Genomic DNA, 24850 nt, shown 5'->3' on the forward strand with positions numbered 1-24850 from the left:
GACTCAGACAAGTGCAGAAGGTATTCAAGCAGGGTCTGTGTAGGACAAGAGCGAGGATCTAGGGCCTTGCTGTCACACCAGACGGCAAACCTCCTCCACAGAAAGAACTCCTCTTAGTGGAATCTTTCCTGGAAGCAAGCAAGATGCGGGAGACACCCTCTGACAGACCCAAAGAGGCAAAGTCTACGCTCTCAACATCCAAGCCGTGAAAGCCAGGGACCGGAGGTTGGGATGCAGAAGCGCCCCTTCGTCCTGTGTGATGAGGGTCGGAAAACACTCCAATCTCCACGGTTCTTCGGAGGACAACTCCAGAAGAAGAGGGAACCAGATCTGACGCGGCCAAAAAGGAGCAATCAGAATCATGGTGCCTCGGTCTTGCTTGAGTTTCAACAAAGTTTTCCCCACCAGAGGTATGGGAGGATAAGCATACAGCAGACCCTCCCCCCAGTCCAGGAGGAAGGCATCCGATGCCAGTCTGCCGTGGGCCTGAAGCCTGGAACAGAACTGAGGGACTTTGTGGTTGGCTCGAGATGCGAAGAGATCTACCAAGGGGGTGCCCCACACCTGGAAGATCTGACGCACTACACGGGAATTGAGCGACCACTCGTGAGGTTGCATAATCCTGCTGAACCTGTCGGCCAGACTGTTGTTTACGCCTGCCAGATATGTGGCTTGGAGCACCATGCCGTGACGGCGAGCCCAGAGCCACATGCTGACGGCTTCCTGACACAGGGGGCGAGATCCGGTGCCCCCCTGCTTGTTGATGTAATACATGGCAACCTGGTTGTCTGTCTGAATTTGGATAATTTGGTGGGACAGCCGATCTCTGAAAGCCTTCAGAGCGTTCCAGATCACTCGTAACTCCAGAAGATTGATCTGCAGATCGCGTTCCTGGAGGGACCAGCTGCCTTGGGTGTGAAGCCCATCGATATGAGCTCCCCACCCCAGGAGAGACGCATCCGTGGTCAGCACTTTTTGTGGCTGAGGAATTTGGAAAGGACGTCCCAGAGTCAAATTGGACCAAATCGTCCACCAATACAGGGATTTGAGAAAACTCGTGGACAGGTGGATCACGTCTTCTAGATCCCCAGCAGCCTGAAACCACTGGGAAGCTAGGGTCCATTGAGCAGATCTCATGTGAAGGCGGGCCATGGGAGTCACATGAACTGTGGAGGCCATGTGGCCCAGCAATCTCAACATCTGCCAAGCTGTGATCTGCTGGGATGCTCGCACCCAAGAGACGAGGGACAACAAGTTGTTGGCTCTCGTCTCTGGGAGATAGGCGCGAGCCGTCCGAGAATCCAGCAGAGCTCCTATGAATTCGAGTTTCTGCACTGGGAGAAGATGGGACTTTGGATAATTTATCACAAACCCCAGTAGCTCCAGGAGGCGAATAGTCATCTGCATGGAATGCAGGGCTCCTGCCTCGGATGTGTTCTTCACCAGCCAATCGTCGAGATATGGGAACACGTGTACCCCCAGTCTGCGAAGTGCCGCTGCTACTACAGCCAAGCACTTTGTGAACACTCTGGGCGCAGAGGCGAGCCCAAAGGGTAGCACACAGTACTGGAAGTGACGTGTGCCCAGCTGAAATCGCAGATACTGTCTGTGAGCTGGCAGTATCGGGATGTGCGTGTAGGCGTCCTTCAAGTCCAGAGAGCACAGCCAATCGTTTTCCTGAATCATGGGGAGAAGGGTGCCCAGGGAAAGCATCCTGAACTTTTCTTTGACCAGATATTTGTTCAGGGCCCTTAGGTCTAGGATGGGACGCATCCCCCCTGTTTTCTTTTCCACAAGGAAGTACCTGGAATAGAATCCCAGCCCTTCTTGCCCGGATGGCACGGGCTCGACCGCATTGGCGCTGAGAAGGGCGGAGAGTTCCTCTGCAAGTACCTGCTTGTGTTGGAAGCTGTAAGACTGAGCTCCCGGTGGACAATTTGGAGGTTTTGAGGCCAAATTGAGGGTGTATCCTTGCCGGACTATTTGGAGAACCCACTGATTGGAGGTTATGAGAGGCCACCTTTGGTGAAAAGCTTTCAACCTCCCTCCGACTGGAAGGTCGCCCGGCACTGACACTTGGATGTCGGCTATGCTCTGCTGGAGCCAGTCAAAAGCTCGTCCCTTGCTTTTGCTGGGGAGCCGAGGGGCCTTGCTGAGGCGCACGCTGCTGACGAGAGCGAGCGCGCTGGGGCTTAGCCTGGGCCGCAGGCTGTCGAGAAGGAGGATTGTACCTACGCTTACCAGAAGAGTAGGGAACCGTCTTCCTTCCCCCAAAAAATCGTCTACCTGTAGAGGTAGAGGCTGAAGGCGGGAGAACTTGTCGAATGCGGTGTCCCGCTGGTGGAGCTGCTCTACCACCTGCTCGACTTTTTCTCCAAAAATATTATCCGCACGGCAAGGCGAGTCCGCAATCCGCTGCTAGATTCTATTCTCCAGGTCGGAGGCACGCAGCCATGAGAGTCTGCGCATCACCACACCTTGAGCAGCGGCCCTGGACGCTACATCAAAGGTGTCATACACACCTCTGGCCAGGAATTTTCTGCACGCCTTCAGCTGCCTGACCACCTCCTGAAATGGCTTGGCTTGCTCAGGGGGGAGCTTGTCCACCAAGCCCGCCAACTGCCGCACATTGTTCCGCATGTGTATGCTTGTGTAGAGCTGGTAAGACTGAATCTTGGCCACGAGCATAGAAGAATGGTAGGCCTTCCTCCCAAAGGAGTCCAAGGTTCTAGAGTCTTTGCCTGGGGGCGCCGAAGCATGCTCCCTAGAACTCTTGGCCTTCTTTAGGGCCAAATCCACAACTCCAGAGTCGTGAGGCAACTGAGTGCGCATCAGCTCTGGGTCCCCATGGATCCGGTACTGGGACTCGATCTTCTTGGGAATGTGGGGATTACTTAGAGGCTTGGTCCAGTTCGCCAGCAATGTCTTTTTGAGGACATGATGCATGGGTACTGTGGACGCTTCCTTAGGTGGAGAAGGATAGTCCAGGAGCTCAAACATTTCAGCCCTGGGCTCGTCCTCCACAACCACCGGGAAGGGGATGGCCGTAGACATCTCCCGGACAAAGGAAGCGAAAGACAGGCTCTCAGGAGGTGAAAGCTGTCTTTCAGGAGAGGGAGTGGGATCAGAAGGAAGACCCTCAGACTCCTCGTCAGAGAAATATCTGATGTCTTCTTCCTCTTCCCACGAGGCCTCACCATCGGTGTCAGACACAAGTTCACGGACCTGTGTCTGCAACCGTGCTCGACTCCGTGGAACCACGGCCACGGTGGGAGCGTCGAGAGGTAGACTCCCTCGCCCGCACCGGCGAAGCTCCCTCCGCCGACGTAGTCGGGGAGCCTTCCTGGGAGGCTACCGCACTCGGTACCGCAAGCGGCACCGATGTCGGAGACCTCACCCCGGACAATTGGCCAGCCGGCGCCTCGCTCGACGGTACCGGTGGCACAAGCACCCCCAGTACCGGAGGGGTAGGGCGCAACAGCTCTCCCAGGATCTCTGGGAGAACGGCCCGGAGGCTCTCGTGCAGAGCGGCTGTGGAAAAAGACATGGAAGCCGATGCAGGAGTCGATGTCAGAACCTGTTCCGGGCGTGGAGGCTGTTCTGGGCTGTCCAAAGGGGAGCGCATCGACACCTCTTGAACAGAGGGCGAGCGGTCCTCTCGGTGCCGATGCTTACTGGGTGCCGACTCCCTCGGCGACCCAGAGCTCTCGGTGCCGACACAGGAAGGGGACCGGTGACGATGCTTCTTCGATTTTTTGGAACAAAGCACGTCACCGGAGCTTTCTGGCACCGACGAGGAGGACGTAGAATCCAGCCGTCTCTTCCTCGGGGCCGAGGCCAAACAGGGTCGGTCTCGGGGGGGGCTGTACCGCAGGAGCCCTCAGGGTAGGGGGAGACCCACCCGAAGGCTCACCGCCACCAGCAGGGGAATGGACAGCCCTCACCTGCACTCCAGACGAAGCACCACCGTCCGACGACATCAGCAGACGAGGAGGTCTCGATACCACCGACGCCGACGCAGCCCTCCGATGTCGCCCCGATGCAGAGGGCCGATGCCTCGATGCACTCGATGCAATCGGGGGCGAGGATGAAGGTCCGGGCGCCGACGACGTCGAAGCAGTCGATACTCCCGGTGCCGATGCCAACGAAGAGCCCGAGAACAAAACGTTCCACTGGGCTAATCTCGCTACCTGAGTCCGCTTTTGCAAAAGGGAACACAGACTACAGGCCTGAGGGCGGTGCCCAGCCCCCAGACACTGAAGACACGACGCGTGCCTGTCAGTGAGCGAGATTACCCGGGCGCAGTGGGTGCACTTCTTGAAGCCGCTGGAAGACTTCGATGTCATGGGTGGAAAAATCGCGCCGGCGAGATCAAAACTCGAAATGGCGAAAATGGCACCACAAAAATAGGGGGAAGAAAAATTCGACCGAGGCCTAAATAGGGCCTACCCCGACGATGAAAGAAAACTTACCGGGGCAAAACTAGAAATACGGGAAGGGAGAAAACCATAAAGGTCTCCTTCCGATACCTTTTTTTTTTTTTTCCGAAAACGAAGTCGATAAACGACACGCGAGGTCAACTTTGGGGCGCGAACGGCGAAACACGACCGTACCGAGCGCGGACAAAAGAAGACTGGCCGGCACAAGCCGGTTCGGGCGGGAAGACGGCCACGCATGCGCGGTGCGCATCGGCGCGCGAGGACTAGCAAAGGACTTTGCTATAAAGTGTTCTGATTGGAGGGGCTGCCGTGGACGTCACCCATCAGTGAGAACAAGCAGCCTGCTTGTCCTCGGAGAATCTGCTATTTAAGGTGGTGCTGTCCCCTAAGTGGCCATGGGGCTTATTTTCAAAGCACTTAGCCTCCCAAAGTTCCATAGAAACGTATGGAACTTTGGGAGGCTAAGTGCTTTGAAAATATGCCTCCATATGTGCTACAGACTTTTCCAATGTATTTAACCACTAAGGATTACAATAAAATTTGTAAAGTATTACAGAAATTTCTTTAGAACAATCTGAAGCCTTGGGCTATTCTACAACTGTCTCTGCCTATGGGGCGTGGTGGCCTATCCCTCAAGGATCTTCGGTTTACAATGTAGTCTGTTTGATGAGACATTCAGTGGGTTGGATTAAAGGTACTTGTTTTACTCTGCTTTCTGTGGCGCAACATATATCTTTTATCCTATCTGCATATTAAGACACCTCATATGATTTTTCCTACTTGACAACATCCATTATTGAAGCCTATGCAGCAGGGATGGTATTGGCTTTGCCAGAAAATGAAGGTCTCGCCACGTACTAGCATTGTTGCCTTTGTGGGGCAACAGAGATCTTGATCGAGATGCCTCCAAGTTGTACTTGAAAAGATGGCATGGGCATGGACTTTGTTATGTAAAGATCTGATTACAGAATTCGGTACTGTTAAGGCATTTGCAGATTTGGAGGCAGACAGATTGATTCAACATTGGGATTGGTATGCTTATCGTCAAGTAAGGCATTATACTGATGCACTGGACAGTTCAGCTCTGGTGGACGATATGGCTGACCAAGTAACTGAGACTTGTTTTATCTCATCAAACTAAAGCCAGTTTTTCTTTTTATAAACAGAGTCCTTCAGGAACCATGGGATTGTGATGTATTGGCTTCTACCTGGAATGTGGAACTTTTACCCAATGAGTAAGTGACAGGGGCTGGTCTTCATCATTAAAGTGGTAACTAGATCACTGCCTCCTCAGGAGGAGCAATATAAGTTCTTACTGAGGATGTTTGTGGCTCTAGGATGGGCATTTAAAGCCGTTTTTTCTACTGCTGAATGTCCTCGGTGTCTATTCTCTCCAGCTAACTTAACTCACATGTTTTGGTCCTGTGCTAGTATACAATCTGTAGACTGTATTGAATAGATGCTTGCCACTGTGGGCAGATATACAGCTGTTCTTTAATTCTGTCTCTTAAGAGGCATAAAACCACCTACGCATCCACCTTTCCCTATGTTAGCGCTCACTCGTGGAATAGTTTACCAAAATCTTTAAAATCTATTCAAGATCATTTGGCCTTCAGAAAATCTCTAAAGACCCTATTATTTGGAAAAGCTTACGCTACAGACCCACCTAGCATCTTTAACTTCTGAACTGCTGCAGTCGTTAACGACATATTGAACTCTATTACTCTTTCTCATTTTCCTCTCCTTTGCTGTTACTCACTAATCGTTTTTGCAGACTGATGTAAGCCACATTGAGCCTGCCCATGGGTGGGAAAATGTGGGATATAAATGCTATAATAAATAAATCTAATAATTTATTGAAAAAAATCTTTTGTTCTGGTTCAGAAATGCATTCTGAGAAATTAGAGGCAATCACATCCATCAACGTTAACTGAATGGAGGAATGAAAAGGAAATGTATCATTTATTGAAACTAGAGAGACTGGATTCATGGAGGGGCTCTGCAAGACTTTAGAGGACTTTCAGCAGACTTGGCATCCTGTGTGAGAAGCCGTTCCTCACAGAGCTCATTGTTAAATCTGTGAAATTTGGTACTGGTGTGTCACACATATAATGCTTGGGCCGGGGGGGGGGGGGGGGGGGAGGATTGGGTATGGGATGGTTTCAGTTCAGGGTGAGGGGGTTGTTCTTGGAATAGGTCACCGTGAAGGATCTACATAGGTGACCACTATTTGTTGTGTACTGTTGCTTGTGGGGTTTAGAGGGTGAAAAGGGGGCAGGGGGGGTTAAATAAGAGGTGGGAGATTGCCACAAACAAATGTAAGCAGTGAAAACAATATTTGTTTTCATTATGATGGTGTTGGTATACTGGAGTCTGTTATACATTTCAATTACTGTTTGTGCTTTAATAAAAATAAAATAATGCCTTTACAGTGTGGTGACTTTTTTCATCCCTCTCTTGATGCAGTCAAAAAAATAACCACCTGTGGGTTTCCACCTTGTATAAAAATGCTACCAGTTGCCTTCAGTGAAATACAGGTCAAGGCAGGCTTAGAGCTGAGAACTAGGCCTCTAAAAATCAAAGATCATCTCTGACACAGAAAATGTCACTGTGACAAAAAGCTGAATTAAGCAACAGAGACAGAGGCGGAATCTGTTCTCAAAACAGTGGGTCAGAGAAAGTAAATAAGAACATTCAGGGGGGTTGAAGGGAAAACTTGGAAACATGTGAGATCATTGTTATCAAAGATGTTGATATCTAGAAAATACTAAGGATAAGATGCAAAGATTGCCGGTGGGAGAATGAAATGTTAATAAGAATCAATGATAGAAGAATAGTATAAAAAGGCTGGTAGTTAGGGCATTGGGGGCAGAAGGGAGAAGAAAGAAGAGGAGACAGGAGCAGGAAAGAATGCTGTAAACCAGTTGTGTGCCATAGAGCACTGCTCTTCCAGAATGAGATATGAATGCTTTTGGTAAGAGACAAACTTTGAATTACTTTCTCATATTCATTTGATCTCAGCGTCCTTCTGATTGTGGAGTCTGTCAGTACTCAGGCTGTGTAGAACAGCCTGGGGATGTACGAGGTCAGTGTAATTAAAATTCCAAACAACCTCCCTCTGATAAAAGGCAAGTAATGGGTTGAGGATTCTACTTCACACCCCCTCCCCCAATACATACATTTCACTACACATAAAAGTATAGCTGCTGTTTCACGGTGCACCTGTTTTTACCCATAAGAAAAAATGGCCAAGTTTAGAAGGGAAAGTATGTAAGGTGACTACAGTTTTCAAACAATCACAAATACTTTCCACTTGATCCCATGCAGGTGCAAAGTATGATGGCACTTTGTACCTATGCTGTACACACCTACCCTCATTTTCAAAATAAGGGTCAAATAAAATAGGATAGGTTACCTGGCCTTGCCCTTGTCTCTCCAGATCGACCACACACATGTCCACGATGGGGCCTAGATTAGTAAAAGTCTCCATGGCAACCACATAAGAGCCCTGCTCATTGCTGTCCACATTCAACTGTCATGACACAAAAATCAAAAGACAGACCTAATCACTCTACAAGGAAAAGATTTCTCAACTTTCCCCTCAACGAGAGAAAAGAAAAGAACACAGATGTGTCCAAAGATGATGGAAAGCAGAAATACTCCTTAAAAATCCTCTCAAGGTCTAACTTTAAAAGAGAGGAGGAAAACCTGTCATAGAGTGCCTCATACAGCAGAGTGGGGAATCCGGAGGGCTTCCATAATAGCATCCAATTTAAGGGCTGTATCCTACCTTTACAAGCTGTGAATCGCCAAGACGAGATCCAACAAAGACCACTCCATTATCCAGGTATGTCAGGCACTCTGCAATGGAAGTCTGCAAAATGATAAGAAAATTAGCACTAGAAAAAGGTCAGGAGGTTTAAAAAAATGTCAATAAGAGAGGAAGGGGAGTGTGAGTGGCCTGTTATCTGACATTCCAGAGGAAGAGCATAGGGGAGGGGACCCGGCCACCTGGGTGTGACACCCCACAGGGAATAAGAAGCCCCTTAGGACTTACACCCTGTAATAGAGATCCAAGTGTGGGTTCTCTAACATTTACAACCCAACCTAGAAAGCCCAAACGGGCCTACCAGACTGAGTACACTGCACAGGCTGCACACATCTACCCTCTGCTGAGACTGAGAAAATACTGGTTAGTAGAAGGTCTACACAGGCTACTTGTATAAGAAGTTTTAGTGTTCTCAGTCTCCCTCTGCTGGTAGGAGTGCATAACCCAAGTGTCTTGAACGGTCTGGAGGATTGCTGAGGAATCAAACTTTAACAGACAAGCACATCTCCATCATGCACGCCTCCAAGACCCTGGTCTCAAAAGACAAAGTTTGTCCAGGGTTATGCGTGGTTTTGAGATAATGTAAATACTGGTGGATAGAAGCGCAGAGGTACTTATGTGTGTGTTGCCATTATAAAATATGTTTTACATCTGTATGAGGAATCAGCACCCAGAATACACCTCCTTTCCAAACAAGTAAGTCTCTCAGTTTTGCACAATATGTTGTGCTCTTTATAAAAATGGTTGGTTGTGTGTATTTTTCTGGTTACACATGTAACCTTAGGGCATAAGTTTGTATCTGTATGCAATTTGTTGTACAGTGGGAGAGATAAATCGAGCATTCCCTAGAGCCATATGTGTAGATTCCTGAGCTATACTATAAAGCTGGTCCCCCAGGTCCCATCTTACTATTGTAAGAGGAGTAAACAGATGAAATATTTTCCCTATGCAAATAAGAAATGGTAAGAACATAACTGATATAGACAGACATGTCATCTAGAGAAACAGGTTATGAAGCACCAAGGCTATTGGAGCAAATTTTCACTGGTTTATCTAAATTCCTAAAAGGATGACTAGACAGCAGACAGTACCTCCCCAAGCAGCTCCACTCTCAGGTCCTTTAAGTTGACAATCCCATCCATCTGCTCTTCCTTCTCCAGCAGCAGCATAAAGAGACGCCCTTCCATGTCCCCCAACAGATAGCGAGAACCATTGGGATCTACTCGGTTGTGGCACACAATAGTACTTTGCTTAAAACAAAAAAAAAAAAAACAACAACAAAAAAGCACCAGTATATAAGTGGCATTTTTTGAGAAGACAACTATCCATCTTAACTATTTTTGGATGATTATTTTATGCTTTATTTATATATGTAATTGGTGTTAATCGTAAAATCAGTCTGGTTCTGTTTTGTAGTGTATAAGAATTATAAATAAATAAGATAAACTATAATTACAAAAAACTACTCACAAAAATTAACCTGCTAATTTTCTTTCCTTGAGTTGCTTCAGACCAGTCTAGACATGTGGTTTTATCCTACCTACCAGCAGATGAACTAAGAACCACTGGTTACATGACATCACCATGTGACAATCCTGTGTAGTTCACACCAAGCCATATTTCTTTAACAAAGCAAATAAAACCACAACTTACTCCTTAAAACCAGCCTCAAGAGTACATTGGAATAATTTTTATTACATTTGTACCCCGCGCTTTCCCACTCATGGCAGACTCAATGCGGCTTACATTTTGTATACAGGTACTTATTTGTACCTGGGGCAATGCAGGGTTAAGTGACTTGCCCAGAGTCACAAGGAGCTGCCTGTGCCTGAAGTGGGAATCAAACTCAGTTCCTCAGGACTAGAGTCCACCACCCTAACCACTAGGCCGCTCTGCATCCACCATAGAATAACATATCTGACCCATCTAAACATGAAAAAGTAACTAGCAAACTTTGAAAAGAAGCAGAATAAAAGATTTTAGACCATTTCTCCTTACACATGTACTACAACCATTCCAAGAAATGAGGAAGCAAAATATCTCAAGCCGGTAAGAGACTCAAGGAAAGAAAATTGGCAAAAAAAAAAAAAAAAAGCCCTAATTTCTCTCTCCTCATCACTCCTCTGCACAAGTTCAAATATATGGGAACTATCAAAGCCATAACTATCTAGGGTGGGACCCTAACAAGCCTGCTTTCAAGGGCCACACCCTATTTTGTGTGGACATCCAATCTATAATACCAAACAAAGGAGTGCAAGGACAACCAGGCTGTCACCCTACAAATGTCCTGAAGAGCAACCAGGCTATGCTTGACACAAGTAAAATGGGACTGAAAGCTCTAAGGAACCACACTTTTCATATATAAAGATCAACAGCCCTTTTTACATATTAGAATTTATTTACCACCTTTTCAAGGAATTCACTCAAGGTGGTGTACAGTAAGAATAGATCAAACATGAATAGGCAATTACATCAGTAAAAATATTCAAATAACAATACAAAGTATGGCATAGTATAATACTCACAATGTCAACACAATTTAATTCATAGTGATGGGTATAAGCAAAGATGGAACATATAGATAGGTAAAAGAATAAGAAGAGTTAGAAAGTAAGGTGACTAATTTACAGAAAGTTGCACATGAGGTCAGAGAGATGGATAAATATCTCAGCTAGGGTAGGAGTGGATAAACATGTCCTGCTGCAGTATGTGCAGCCTGTGTCACTCCTTGTGTGTGTGAGTGAGACTATTAAAGGCCTGGTTGAACAGCCAAGCTTTCACCTGCTTCCCGAACTACAGATATGTTCTGTATTAAGCGAAGCCTTTCAGGAAGTGAATTCCAGAGTGTGGGGGCTATTCCGGAGAAGGCTCAACTGCGAGCATCACATCGTGTAATGTCTTTTGGAGAGGGTGTGGTTAGTGATCGTCCTTGAGAGAACCTTAGTCTCCTTGGAGGTGTGTAGAGGGTCATCTTATTCTTCAGGAACTCAGGGCCATTTCCTTTCCGAGCCTTGAAGATCGGACAGAATTTTAAATTTAGCCCTGTACTGTACTGGTAGCCAATGACGTTTTTTGCAAAAATACTATGATGCGGTCACGTCGCTTGCAACCTTCTATGAGTCTTGCTGCTGCATTTTGAATCAACTGGAGCTGGTGCAGGCCCTTTGTAGTCAGACCGTTGTATAGTGAATTGCAGTAATCCAGTCTTGATTTTATCATGGCATGCACAACTGGGATAAGATTTACCTTCTCAATGTAAGGAGAACGGCAGCGTAGCTGTTGCAAATAGTAGAAGCAGCTCTTGAAGGTTGCTTGGATTTGGGGAACCAGAGTAAGTGTTGAATCTAACTGTATTTCAAAGGTTCCTGACTTGTGATTTGAGTGGAAGTTCGTACTTCCCAAAAGAGATTTTGATGTCAGGTATGCATCCACTTGTGTTAGGGACCCAGAGAAGCTCTGTTTTACTTGGGTTCAGGCAAAGTGTGTTGTGTTTAGCCCATTCTTGAATTGATTTTAGACCATTCTTGAATTATTTTAGACAGGTAATCAGTTTATTCAAGGCTGTAGGTTAGTCAGGTTCAATGGGTATCAGTAACTGCAAATCATCCGCGTTGATGTAGAACTGAGTGTCCATTGATCAAATCAGTTCACCTAGTGGCTTGAACAGAATAGGTGACAGTATCGATCCTTGTGGTACCCCACAGGTCAGTGCCCATGGTGGCGATGTCGCATGCAAACATTATGGATTGTTGCCTGTCTGATAAATAACCAGGCAAGTACTGTTCCATTGACACCTGTTTCTGTCAGTCATGATGGCATTACATCATGATCCAGTGTCAAAACCTGCTGAGAAATCTAGCAGTACAAACACAGAGGCGAAGCCCCAGTCTCAGTTTCTGGGAAGATCATCTAGTAGGAATACAAGGGTGGTTTCTGTTCCATAACTGGGTCCAAATCCAGACTGACATAGATCTTGCCAGTTTCTCTCTTCTAGCCAATTATTAAGTTGAACGCAGACTGTTTGTTCTATAAGTTTCCCTAGAAATGGGATGTTGGATACTGGCAGGTAACTTTCAAGTTTGTCCTGGTCAAGGTAGTTTTTTCTTTAGCAAAGAGTGAACCACTGCCCTTTTTAATGCTGTTGGTAGTTGCCAATTAGAATGAGAAGCATTCATAATTTTTGTGGCGCCTTATATAAGGCCTGTACTTGTCTGCTGCACTATCGTTGATGGGCAGGGGTCGAGGGAGCAGGTGGTTGGTCAAAGGTCTCTTAGGAGTTTGTCAAGGCTCTACTCTGTCATTGGGTTAAAAGTGTCCCATCTATCTTTGTCAGGAGGGGGCGAGTTTGTGCACTCCTGGTTAACTGATTGAAGACTGGGTGGGATTGCCTGTAAATCCTGACAGAGACTTAATTTTGTTGGCAAAGTATGCAGGAAAATCATTGCAATTCAGTTTAGACCGGGCAGGCTGGTTCTATTGTGGGGGTTGCAGTATGCTGTTTACTATACTGAACAACTGCTTGGTTGAACTGACAGCCTGTGCAATGCATTGAGAGAAATATTGTTTTTTTGGTTGCTGCTAAGGCTTGGCGGTACTTTGTCGTGTACTTCCTACAGTTTAGCCTGTCTTTTTGTCTCTGATCTCCTTCCAAACTCTGGGAGGTGCAATTTGTTTCAAGTGGTCACTTAAGGAAAATTTAATTAGAAAATGATCTGACCATGGATAGGGGTGTTATTTCAATACTGTTATCCCGAATTCTGGGATATCCACCCCTTTGTAGAATACCAGGTCTAGAATGTGACCCTTTTCGTAGGTTGGAGAACTGATCACTTGTGTAAATCCTAGTGCTATCATCGTGTCCAGAAAGGCAGCTGTGGTGGCATCTGGGGTTTCGATGTGTAGATTGAAATCTCCCACGATCACCAGCCTAGGGTAATTCAGGGTCACTTGAGTAATCAGGTCTAGGAGTTCTTGCACAGAGAATGTGTTGATACGAGGTGCTCCGTATACCATGAGCAGCCAGATTGGTTTCTCCAAGTTGGATTAAAAGAGATTCTGGATTCTGGATGCACAAACACTCAATGCATGGAAGCAAACTCAAAGAAAATACAAATACGCAATAAGACAAGCGAAAAGGCTATATTGCAAAACCAAAATAGGGCCTGAATACAAGGACACAAGAAAATTATACCAAATCGTGAACAAACTACTAGACACCACCGCGGTCACCACAACCAACGGCAGACTAACTTGCCAACTACTTCAAGGAAAAAATTGTAAATCTACGCAACACACTACCTCAGATCATCATTGACATCGAAAACTTCATCGAATGTATGGACCCAAACCCCGATGAATCCCCAGTGGACAGGCTCTGGACAAGATTCGCTCTCCTAACCACTGAAACAGTCAATCAAGCGACTAACAGGTTCTCCAAGACTAACTGTAAACTGGATAGCTGTCCTAGCTACCTAATAAAATCTGCCCCCCCCCCACCGCTTCACAGCAGACCTCACATCCCACATAAACTACATGCTTCAACATGGTCTCTTCCCTAAGGATAACAGTAACATCCTCCTCACCTCGATACCAAAAGATACCAAGAAAAAAAACAAACAAACGATATCACTAACTACCGCCCAGTAGCATCTATCCCACTGGTAGTCAAACTGATGGAAAGCATGGTAACCAAACAACTTACTGATTACATAGACAAATTCTCAATACTAAAGGAATCACAATCAGGATTTCGCGCCAACCACAGCACCAAAACAGTACTAATTACTCTCATAGCCAAATTCAAACAAGAATTTGCATTAGGCAACAATATACTTCTCCTACAATTCGACAAGTCTAGTGCATTCGACATGGTTAACCACAATATACTACTAAGCATCCTAGAATACTTTGGGATCAGCGGAAGAATACTCAGCTGGATCAAGGGTTTCCTAACCAATAGATCATATCAAGTGAAATCAAATTCAAACATATCATCACCATGGAAAGCAGATGTGGAGTACCCCAAGGATCATCACTATCGCCGCTCCTCTTTAACCTAATAATGACCCCACTAGCCAAGTCCTTATCCAACCAAGGCCTCAACCCCTTCATTTACGCAGACAACCTCACAATATACATCATCCCTTACAAACATGATCTAGCAGAAATCACCAATGAAATCAAACTCAGCCTAAACATCATGAATTCATGGGCAATGCATTCCAACTAAAACTTAACACAGAAAAAACACACTGTCTTATCCTCTCATCCTAATGCAATCGAACAAACCCACCAACATAATCACCACAGATCACAACCTCCCTATCTCAGACAGCCTAAAAATTCTCTGAGTTATTATTGACCGCAATCTCACACTGGAGAACCAAGCAAAAGCCACAACAAAGAAAAGGTTCCATTCAACGTGGAAACTCAAACGAGTACTACTACTACTACTTATCATTTCTAAAGCGCTACCAGACATACGCAGCGCTGTACACTTGAACATGAAGAGACAGTCCCTGCTCGACAGAGCTTACAATCTAATTATGACAAACAGGAAAAACAAGAGTAAAACCTCCCCCCCCCCCCCCCCCCCCGAGGGAAATATTTCACAACCTGGTACAAACCATGGTACTAAGTCATCTAGACTACTGCAATGGAATCTACGCGGGATGCAACGAACAAATCCTAAAGAAACTCCAAACTGTACAAAATACAGCAGCCAGGCTTATACATGGAACAACGAGATTCGAAAGCGCCACACCCCTACGAGAAAAACTACATTGGCTGCCAATCAAAGAACGTATTACATTCAAAGTCTGCACATTGGCCCATAAAATCATCTATGGAGATGTCCCAGGATGCATGATCAATCTCATTGACCTACCAAAGAGGAACGCTTCAAGATCAACTCGAACATACTTAAATCTCCACCACCCAAGCTGCAACTACTACTATTTGACATTTCTAAAGCGCTACTAGGGTTATGTTGAAATACAAATCAACCTACTCATCCAGCTTTTCCTATATAAGCACACAACTATGGAATACACCACCAAACGCCGTAAAGACAACAAACAACCACCCAAAATTCCGGAAATTACTGAAAACTTACCTGTTCAGAAAGGCATACCCAAACGATCCAACTTAAATGTCTTAACCATGCAATACAACAAAACCAAATTTCGTACTGGACTTAATTCTTCCCCCTTAAGATTCCCTAATGTGTCTAACACATGAACCATCTTCTATTACAACATCACTCTGTATTTGTTCATACCGATATTGGCGATCGCCTGTACGGTACTATGTAAGCCACATTGAGCCTGCAAATAGGTGGGAAAATGTGGATACAAATGTAACAAATAAATAAAAATGCAGCTGGGGGATAGATATTCTGCGAGGTCTTCATATCACAGCCTCTGCTGCCAATTTGGAGCTATGAGAATTATTCGACCCTGGTGCAATGTGATCCTTTTCAACATGCAGTCTACCATGGGCTACGGAGGGAAGACATGCAGTAGGTGTGTCTCCGGTGGCTGCAGTAGGGCATCAATCCCCATGGTACCCAATTCCTTCCAACAGCTGAAGAACTTGGGCAATTTGGCATTCCTTTTCATTACCATCAATTACAGAAGAGGAGAACTCCATCAGTCCACTATCAGCTGAAAACCCTGGATGGATAGTTTCCATTCTCCTGGGTCCATGGAGTGCTTACTGAGAAAGTCCGTCTCCACATTCAAGGACCTAGATATATGAACTGCCGACAAGCAGAGAAAATTTTGCACGGCTGCGGGTTCCACCTTGCTTGTTGATATAAGCCACTGTCATCGCATTGTCAGAGAAAACTTGGACTGGGGTCCCTGCCAGAAAGGCATATGGCATTCTATCCTGCCTTGAGCTTCAAGCGATTTATCGACCACCGAGACTCCTCTTCTATCCACATATCCCGTGCCAGATGAAACTTGTAATGAGCTCCCCAATATGGTTTGCTGGTGTCCATTGTTATCACCTCCCGTTGTGTTACTGGAAAGGAAGCTCTGATGGTCAAACTCTTGGGTGACAACCATCACTGCATATGCCGTCTAGCAACCAGCATCCAAGGAAGATGAAGGTTGTAGTTCTGTGACACCAGAGACCAGCAGCTGATTAAAGACTCCAGTAATGGCCGCATATGAGTCCTTGCCCGTGGCACCACTTCCATAGCTGCCGTCACTGACTTCAGAACCTGGACATAGCCCCTGATCCTAGGCCTGCCTTGACTAAGAGGAAGACTAAATCTGCCGAACCAGCTTCAACCTCCTGCACTCTGTGAGGAAGATCCTCTCCCTTGCTGTGTCGAATAAAATGCCCAGATATTCTAGCATCTGCAATGGAGTTAGTCTGCTCTTTTCAAAATTGATCCCAACCTAACGAATGCAGAAGACAGACAACTTTGTCCATCATCACCACACTGTCAAAACAGGATGATGCACAAATGAGCCAGTCAAGATACGGGTAAAACTCTGGTTCCCTGGTGCCGAAGGAAGGCTGGTGCCGTCGCTACCACCATAACCTCAGCAAACATTCTAGGTACCGTGGCAGGACCGAAGAGCAAAGTCCTGAACTAGATCTGACGACGCCCAAGACCACAAAACGTAGAAACCTCTGATGTGGGTATATGCAAGTACACCTCCTCAAGATCAAGGGAGGTGAGAAGTTTTCCCGCTTGACCCAAAGCTATGACTGCTCTTAGTATTTCCATGTAAAACTGGGACACTCAGAGGCAGCAGTTTAGACATTTGAGATCTAAGACCAGATGAAACGTGCCTTCCTTCTTTGGGACAATGAAGTAAATGGAGCATCTGCCTTGTCCCTGTTCAGTCTGTGGAACTAGAACAATGGCCTGGAGCACCAGCAAGGAATCTACAGTGGCCTGAACCACCTTGGTTCCCTTTCAACAAGGAGACTTCAAGAAGACATTAGCGACCAGGTGGGAGAACTCCAACTTGTAATCTGTCTGAAGTGAATTTTGGCCCATTCCTCCTGAAACTCCTGCACATGTCCTCCCACAGGAGAAAGAGAAGAGAGGACCAGCCTCGCATCATTGCAAAGCTCAGGAAGCACTGGGTGCTCTAGCTGAGAGGAGGACTTCCTGTCCACACGAAAGGAAGACTGACATGCCTGAAAGTGGGACTTCTGGGGCATCAGCAGTATGGTCAGATCAGTATCATCTGCTGTCTCGAAATAGAGAGCCCCCTGAAGACAGATGGCCACAGGCTTTCAGCTTAACCTCCAATCACTGTGGCTTAGTTTCCCCCCAGTTCTTTCACCAAGTTACTGAGATCTTCTCCAAATAGCCATGTGCCCCATTAAGGCAGTATAACTAGATGCGATTTTGATGTTGCATCTGCTGCCCAATGACGCAACCAGAATTCTCAACTTGCTGTGACAGTCAAAGATATTCTGCAAGCTGTAACAAGTCATAAATAGAATCCGCCAAGTAGGCCAACCCCACTTCCAAGCAGGGAGTTATGACACCAGTCTCATGTTGCTAACTCACTCCTGACGCTGAAGCAGAAGGCTCTTCAATGGAAAACAACACCACTGCCTCAGAAATAAGAGCACTGAGCTCCTCTTTATGAAACCACCTCAGTATTTTCGGATCACCCCCTCTTCCGGAAGGTGCACTCCCTCCTCTAACAGCTCCTACAGCGATGGCTCCGCTGAACAGACTAAGGCCACTTCAGTTAAAAGCAGAGAAAAGGCTATCTGCCCACTCCTGGAGGTCTAAACGAGAGGAGCTGGAGGGGTAGCGGGGCAAGAAACTGAAGCACCTTGCAGCAACTCTGACTATCCCTGCTTCAGTAAATCGGCCTGGTTTAAGAGCTCAGCGCATGATCAGACAGAGGCTGTTCCTCACTGCCAGTCGGCCCTTACAAAATAGCACCACACTGTCCTGTATCAAATTGCGCAGAGCCCTGCTGGAGAGTCCGAAGTCCCCGGCATATTCAGATGATGTGCCAAATCTGAACACGTGCTGCCACAGTTTCCTCCGCCCCACCCTCTTTCCAATGCTCTCCTTCTCCTACTAGAATTTATGTATTAGCATGTAAGCCACTCAGACATCCCTTGATGGGCAGAATAGTAAATTCTAAAATAAACTTGGAAAATTTAGTCAGACTTATCACTGCTGGCTGCTCCCCCCAAGCTCACAGTCGCCACAAGTCTTAGCCCAGGTGAGAAAGAGTATCAGTCCCGATTCTGTCTCAGTAACCTTTTTTCCTTCTCCTTTTTTTTTTTTTTTTTTTTTTAAAGATTGTTGTGATGGGAAAGGAGAGCAGGAAACAGGGGAGAGCTGAAGGAAGGGAAGAAGTAAATTCGTGGGGCACCACAGACAGGGATCTGAAGACCACAAGATATGATCCTGCAGATTCAAGGCACCCGGCAAACCTCAACTGGGGACCTGTTGACCAACTGGACCAAAAGCAAATCACTCAGAACCAGAGGCTGTAAAGTGTGTCCAGCCACCTGCTGGAGACAGAAAATACTGAGGAGCTAGATTGGATGCCAAGAGAGATATATCTCACCTCAGTTTTCAGTTCTCTATCTCAATCAGATTATTGATGGACATAGAACGCGTACACAAATATGGTTTAATGGAACAGAGTCAACATGGATTCAGCCAATGGAGGTCTTGCCTCACCAATTTGCTTCATTTCTCTGAAGGCATGAATAAACATGTCGATAAAGGTGAGCTGGTTGATGAATTTTCAGAAAGCTTTTGACAAAGTACCTCAAGAGAGACTCCTGAGAAAATTAAGGAGTCATGAGACAGGACGCACTGACTTTCTGTGGATTAAGAATTGATTATTGGACAGAAAACAGAGGATAAGTTTAAATAGCCATTTTTCTCAACAGAGGAGGGTAAACAGTGGAGTGCTGAAGGGATCTGTACTGGGACCGGTGCTATTTAACATATTTATAAATGATCTAGAAATCAGAACAAGGAGTGAGGTGATTAAATTTGCAGATGACACAAAACTATTCAAAGTTATCAAAACGCATGCGGATTGTGAAAAATTGCAGGAAGACCGTAGGAAACTGGAAGACTAGACATTCAAATGGCAGATGAAATTTAATGTAAACAAATGCAAAGCAATGCACATTGGGAAGAATAATCCAAATCATAGTTATCTGATGCTAGGGTCCATTTCAGGAGTCAGCACTCAAGAAAAAGACCTATGTGTCATTGTAGACAATACGCTGAAATCTTCTGCCTAGTGTGCAGCGGAAGCCAAAAAAGCAAATAGGATGCTAGGAATTATTAGAAGGATGCAAAATAAGACCAAGAATATTATAATGCCTCTGTATCGTTCCATGGTGCGACCTCACCTTGAGTATTGTGTTCAATTCTGGTCGCCAGATCACAAAAGAAATATAATGGAATTAGAAAAGGTTCAAAGAAGAGCGTCCAAATGACAGAGGGGATGGAAATGCTCCCATATGAGAAAAGGCTAACGAGGTTAGGGCTCTTCAGCTTGGAAAAGAGATGGCTGAGGAGGATATAACCGAGGTCTACAAAATCTTGTGTGGAGCGGGTGGCGGTATATCAATTTTTCACTCATTCAAAAAGTAGAAAGACCAGTGGACACTCAGTGAAATTGCATGGAAATACTTTTAAAACAAATAGGAGGAAATATTTTTTCACCGAAAGTATAGTTAAGCTCTAGAAATGTTGCCTGAGGATGTGGTAACAGCAGTTAGCGTATCTAGGTTTAAAAAGGGTTTGGACAAGTTCCTGGTGGAAATGTCCATAGTCTGCTAATGAGACATGATGAAGAAACTGCTTGCCATGGGATTTGTAGCATGGAATGTTGCCACAATTTGGGTTTCTGCCAGGTACTTGTAACCTGGCTTGGAAACAGGATACTGAGCTAGATGGTCCATTGGTCTGACCCAATATGGCTACTCTTATGTTCCAATAGTGGCCAATCCAGGTCACAAGTACCTGACAAAGTCCCAAATTATAGCAAGATTCCATGCTACCAATCCCAGGGCAAGCAGTGGCTTCCCCCATGTCTATCACAATAGCACGTTTCCTCCAGGAACTTATTCAATCCTTCAGAACTAGTCTATTTCAGGTAAGCGAAAAAATGTGGAACCTTGTTGCTAGCCCTTATTGCCCTGGGATCTAGAATGGACAGACTCAACAAACTGTTATGAATGCAAAGGCCAGGGGAGGCCTGAATCGAGATGCGTGCTGAAACAAATTCTGCTTGATTTTGTATTCTGGCTATAAGTGCAGCAGACAGAAAAAGAAAATGCTTCATCTACCTTCTTATCTGTTGTCTTAAGCCACTGCAGTAAGTTCTTAAAAAGAAAGTGCCCCCAGTGCTCTTCTGTGAAGAAAAGGAGGACGGCCTGTACCAGGAATCAAACTGTGAAAAGCTCCAGAGAGTTAAAGGACCAAGATACTGTGGACCGAGACCAAGATCCTTGTACCACCATATCCTGATAAGACAGCATCCCAGTCAACAGGCTAGTATCTGATGTTCTTATTATGTGAACTGGAGGCTTTGAGGATGACAGCTCAGAACATAAGGCTGAACCAAAGCTACCACACTATACTGTACCATGCTAGGAACTCTACGGGTAGACTACACTCATAGCTCTAGTCGTGTAGTAAACCAACTTGCCCTAGGAGACTAGCTGAAGAAAGGAAATCACACCTCCCTACTCGTAGTACGTGTACACGTACCTCAAGTGAGGTACCCCTCTGCTCAACTGACATCCAGTTCTCCAACTGGGTTAGGAGTTGCTTGAGCAGCTAGTCCAGAAGCTGCATGATCCGCCCTTCACTACCCACTGCAGACAGAAAAATACTAAGGATTCAAGGCTGCAGTGCTCTTATTGGGAAAACTTAACCAGTTTATGGTTAATGGGCACAACCCACAGATTCTGAACTGGTTTGGTGATTATGCTGAGGAAGGGCTTTTACAACAGGAAGCTACTTCCTGCACCAACCATGAATCTAAAAAAGGAAAGGGCTCCTTCCATCTAGCCCACTGTAACCCCCCCCCCCCTTTTCTTCAAAGGCAAACCAGACAGTTCCCCCGGAGTCCCCATCTGCAGATCCTGTGATTGAGGTCCAACAGCAGAAATGTGCTCTGGCCATAATATAGCAAAGGTTACTGCCAGTGCAAGAGCTCCAACTAGAGTGGAAATCACAGCCTCAATCACTGCTGACATGGAAGTGCCAGCCAATAAACCACTGACCATCACAATCAAGATGAAAGGAGTCAGCTGCACCACTTAAGCACCAGTTCCCATGCACATCTAGCTAGCCACCATATTCAGTCATCCCCCTATACTTACCACCACAGCTGCAGGATATCCCCTATCCACAGAGGTGGTAGAAGTCCCTGGGAACCCCCTCCTACCATTTCCCCATGTCTTTTTTTTTTTTAAATCTGTTTATTGGCACAACATTAGACATGCAAAAACATGAAAACCAAAGTACTGATTACAAAGCTTAACCATCCACTTTTCGGTGATAAAGAGTGCCAAACATACATTTTTAATTTTTAAACCCCTTCCCCATATCCTCCCCTCTCCCCAGTATTCCTCTCAAATTTCTGTTTTTATTGAAAATATTGTACAGATATCAAGTCATTATATAGCAACAGTGTATTAAACATCTCTCAAACTTAAATACTGAACAGTATAAAATAACATATAGAATATTCCCTCATTTCCCCCCTCCCCCCCATCTTGCCCTCAGCCATTAGAAAGCATTGAGGCTCGGTAGATAGACATCCAGAAGCATTCAAAGTCTTGGGACAATGAGCTCTGGGGCATCAAGGTCTATGTTAGATTTTAGTCTCCATGATCGATATCGTTCCCATAACCTATTAAACTTTGCTACATGTCCAGATCGTAAAGCTGTCATTTTAGACATTTGATATAGATAGTCCATCTTATATATTACTTTTATCACAGGCGGTGCTACTGAGCTTTTCCACTGTGCAGCCAATATAATTTTTCCCGCCACCAACCATATTGAAGTGAGCCGATGGTCTAAAAGACGTACCCCTGGGGGGCGGACATGTAGCAAGCAGACCTCCGGCTTTTGAGGATACCGCACTCCTGTCACTTGGATAAACACATCAATCAACTCTGCCCAATAAAGCTGTATTTTTGGACATGTCCACCAAATATGCAGCATGTCCCCCACTGCCACACAACCCCTCCAGCACTTGTCAGACCCCTGTCCATACATCTTTACCAATCGCTGAGGAGTGTAATACCATTGATATAATATTTTATAACTGTTTTCTATCATTGAACTAGATATAGAAACCCGCAACATATGTTCCATGGCTTTTTCCCATTGTGTGTATTCTATTGTTATTTGTAGGTTTTTCTCCCACCGCTGTAGATAGTGTAGTATAGGCTTCTTATCATAGAGCAATGCCTTATAGAGGCGAGAGATACATCCCCGGTGGCTGCCCACCCTTATTGCTTGTTCTATGGCCAATTCCTCTAAGGACAGTTCAATTTTTGCCCTTTTATTTATATAGTCTCTCATACGATTATAGTGAAATAGGTGGTACGCTGGCAAACCATATTCCTCTTGTAAATCTGTGAATGGTATCATCTGTCCCTCGTCCCATAGTTGCCCTAATGTGTTCAGTCCCTTCTTCTCCCAACTACTATAAAGTGGATTGGCCATCCCCAGAGGACAGCCGGGAGCGGTTTTTATGGCCATCTGTTGGAAATATAATCTGTTGGGGATATATCGCTGCCGTATAGCCAACCAAGTTTGTAGGGGATATTGTACAGCTAGTGGGGCTTTCCTAATGTATGCCTGAACCTGCTTCTTTGGCAGCCATATAATGGAGCGCATGTCAGCGAGCCCCATCCAATGCCGTTCCACCTGGAGCCATGGTTTTGCATTACCAATAGTCCACTCCGCTAACACTCGTAGTTGTGCTGCTTGGTGGTATAGGGCGAAGTTTGGTACTCCCATACCACCCTGTTTTTTAGATTGGTATAGGACGTTTGCTCTGACTCTTGGTGGTTTATGCTGCCAGATATAGGCAAAAACTTTTCGATTTAGTTGGCGAAAGAAACCCTTCGGCATTGGCAATGGTAACGCGAGAAATAAATATAACAGCTTGGGCAATATCATCATTTTTATAGCTGCCACCCTTCCCAACCAAGATAATTCTAAGCCCTCCCATTTATCTAGATCCCGAAAAAGTTCCTGAAGCTTTGGCGGGAAATTAGCCTGATGGAGATCCCCCAAGTTAGGTGTTAATTGAATACCCAGATATCTAAGAGTTCGGGTAACCCATTTGACCGGGAATTGCTGCCGTAACAAGCCCTCTTCCGTCTGTGGTATCCCAAGTCCTAAAACCTCTGATTTGGCCATATTCACACGAAACCCAGATAACTGACCGTAGTGATTCAATTCTTGTATTACCTGAGGTAACGATTCGCTAGGGGTTGTCACCGTTAAAAGGACATCATCCGCAAATAGCATGATTTTATGGGTTATGTGTCCTATCTTTAGACCATGTATGTAAGGATTTTGGCGTATGTGTTGTGCTAAAGGTTCCATGGTCAAGGCGAATAATAATGGTGATAACGCACAACCCTGCCGCATTCCCCGTTCTAATGTGATAGGGCGGGAACTAGACCCGTTGATCCGTAAGACCGCCAATGGCTGAGCATATAGTAGTCGAAGCCAAAGAAGAAATCGACCCGTAAAGCCCATATGTTCCAGGACTTCAAACATGAAGGCCCAATTAACCCGATCAAACGCCTTTTCTGCATCTAATGAAAGGAGCATCATGGGTTGTCGGGTGCTAACTGACTCATGGATCAAATGTAGTGCTCTCCTAACATTATCAAATGCTTGCCGTCCTACAATAAAGCCCGTTTGGTCCCCATGTACTAATTTCGGCATGAACTTTTGTAGCCTTTTAGCTAATATTTTGGTAAAGATTTTGTAGTCGGATCCCAAGAGTGATATTGGGCGATAGGAATTACACTGCTGCGGATCCTTCCCGGGTTTCTGCAGGACTATAACATTTGCCAATCTCCAGGTAGCCGGCAACTCGTGTTGGAGTTCAATTTCATTGAAGGCTCGGACCAATAATGGTATCAATTGCTTACTATAGCATTTATAAAATTTATTAGTATAGCCATCGGGCCCTGGCACTTTGCCATGTGGTAGGTCTCGTATCGCCCATACCACCTCATCTGATGTAATAGGGGCTGAGAGCATCTCCCCCTCTATTAGTGATAACTGAGGAAGCATGGCGTGGGTTAGATAACTTTGGGCCTGTTGTTGATCTAAGGTCCCCTCACATTGGTATAATGTTGTATAGAAGTGGGCGAATACCGCTCCAATGTCGTCTCGTGTGGTATGCATATTCCCGTCTATATCCCGAATCGAGGTGATATGTGTATTTGTAGACCATTTTTTCAATTTATGGGCAAGTAGCCGTGAGGCCTTATTCCCGAATTCAAAATAGGTCTGTCTTACTCGTTGCAATTGTTCAGTGATCTCTGCCAGTTGGAGCTCCCTAAGTTC

General features: G+C 45.6%; 1 protein-coding gene across 2 annotated transcripts in view; it reads right to left on the minus strand.

Annotated features, from left to right (window-relative positions):
* DDB1 (damage specific DNA binding protein 1) overlaps positions 1-24850 on the minus strand; it is a 276368-nt gene that overhangs the window by 132282 nt on the left and 119236 nt on the right. For both annotated transcript variants that reach the window (XM_030201144.1, XM_030201145.1), the window contains 3 exons: positions 9360-9518; positions 8230-8313; positions 7855-7971 (listed from right to left, as the gene is read on the minus strand). In XM_030201144.1, coding sequence (XP_030057004.1) covers positions 7855-7971; positions 8230-8313; positions 9360-9518 — 360 coding nt within the window. The remainder of the gene's footprint in view (positions 1-7854; positions 7972-8229; positions 8314-9359; positions 9519-24850) is intronic.

The sequence above is a fragment of the Microcaecilia unicolor genome, chromosome 4 (assembly GCF_901765095.1).
Source record: "Microcaecilia unicolor chromosome 4, aMicUni1.1, whole genome shotgun sequence".
NCBI classification, from domain to species: Eukaryota; Metazoa; Chordata; class Amphibia; order Gymnophiona; family Siphonopidae; genus Microcaecilia; species Microcaecilia unicolor.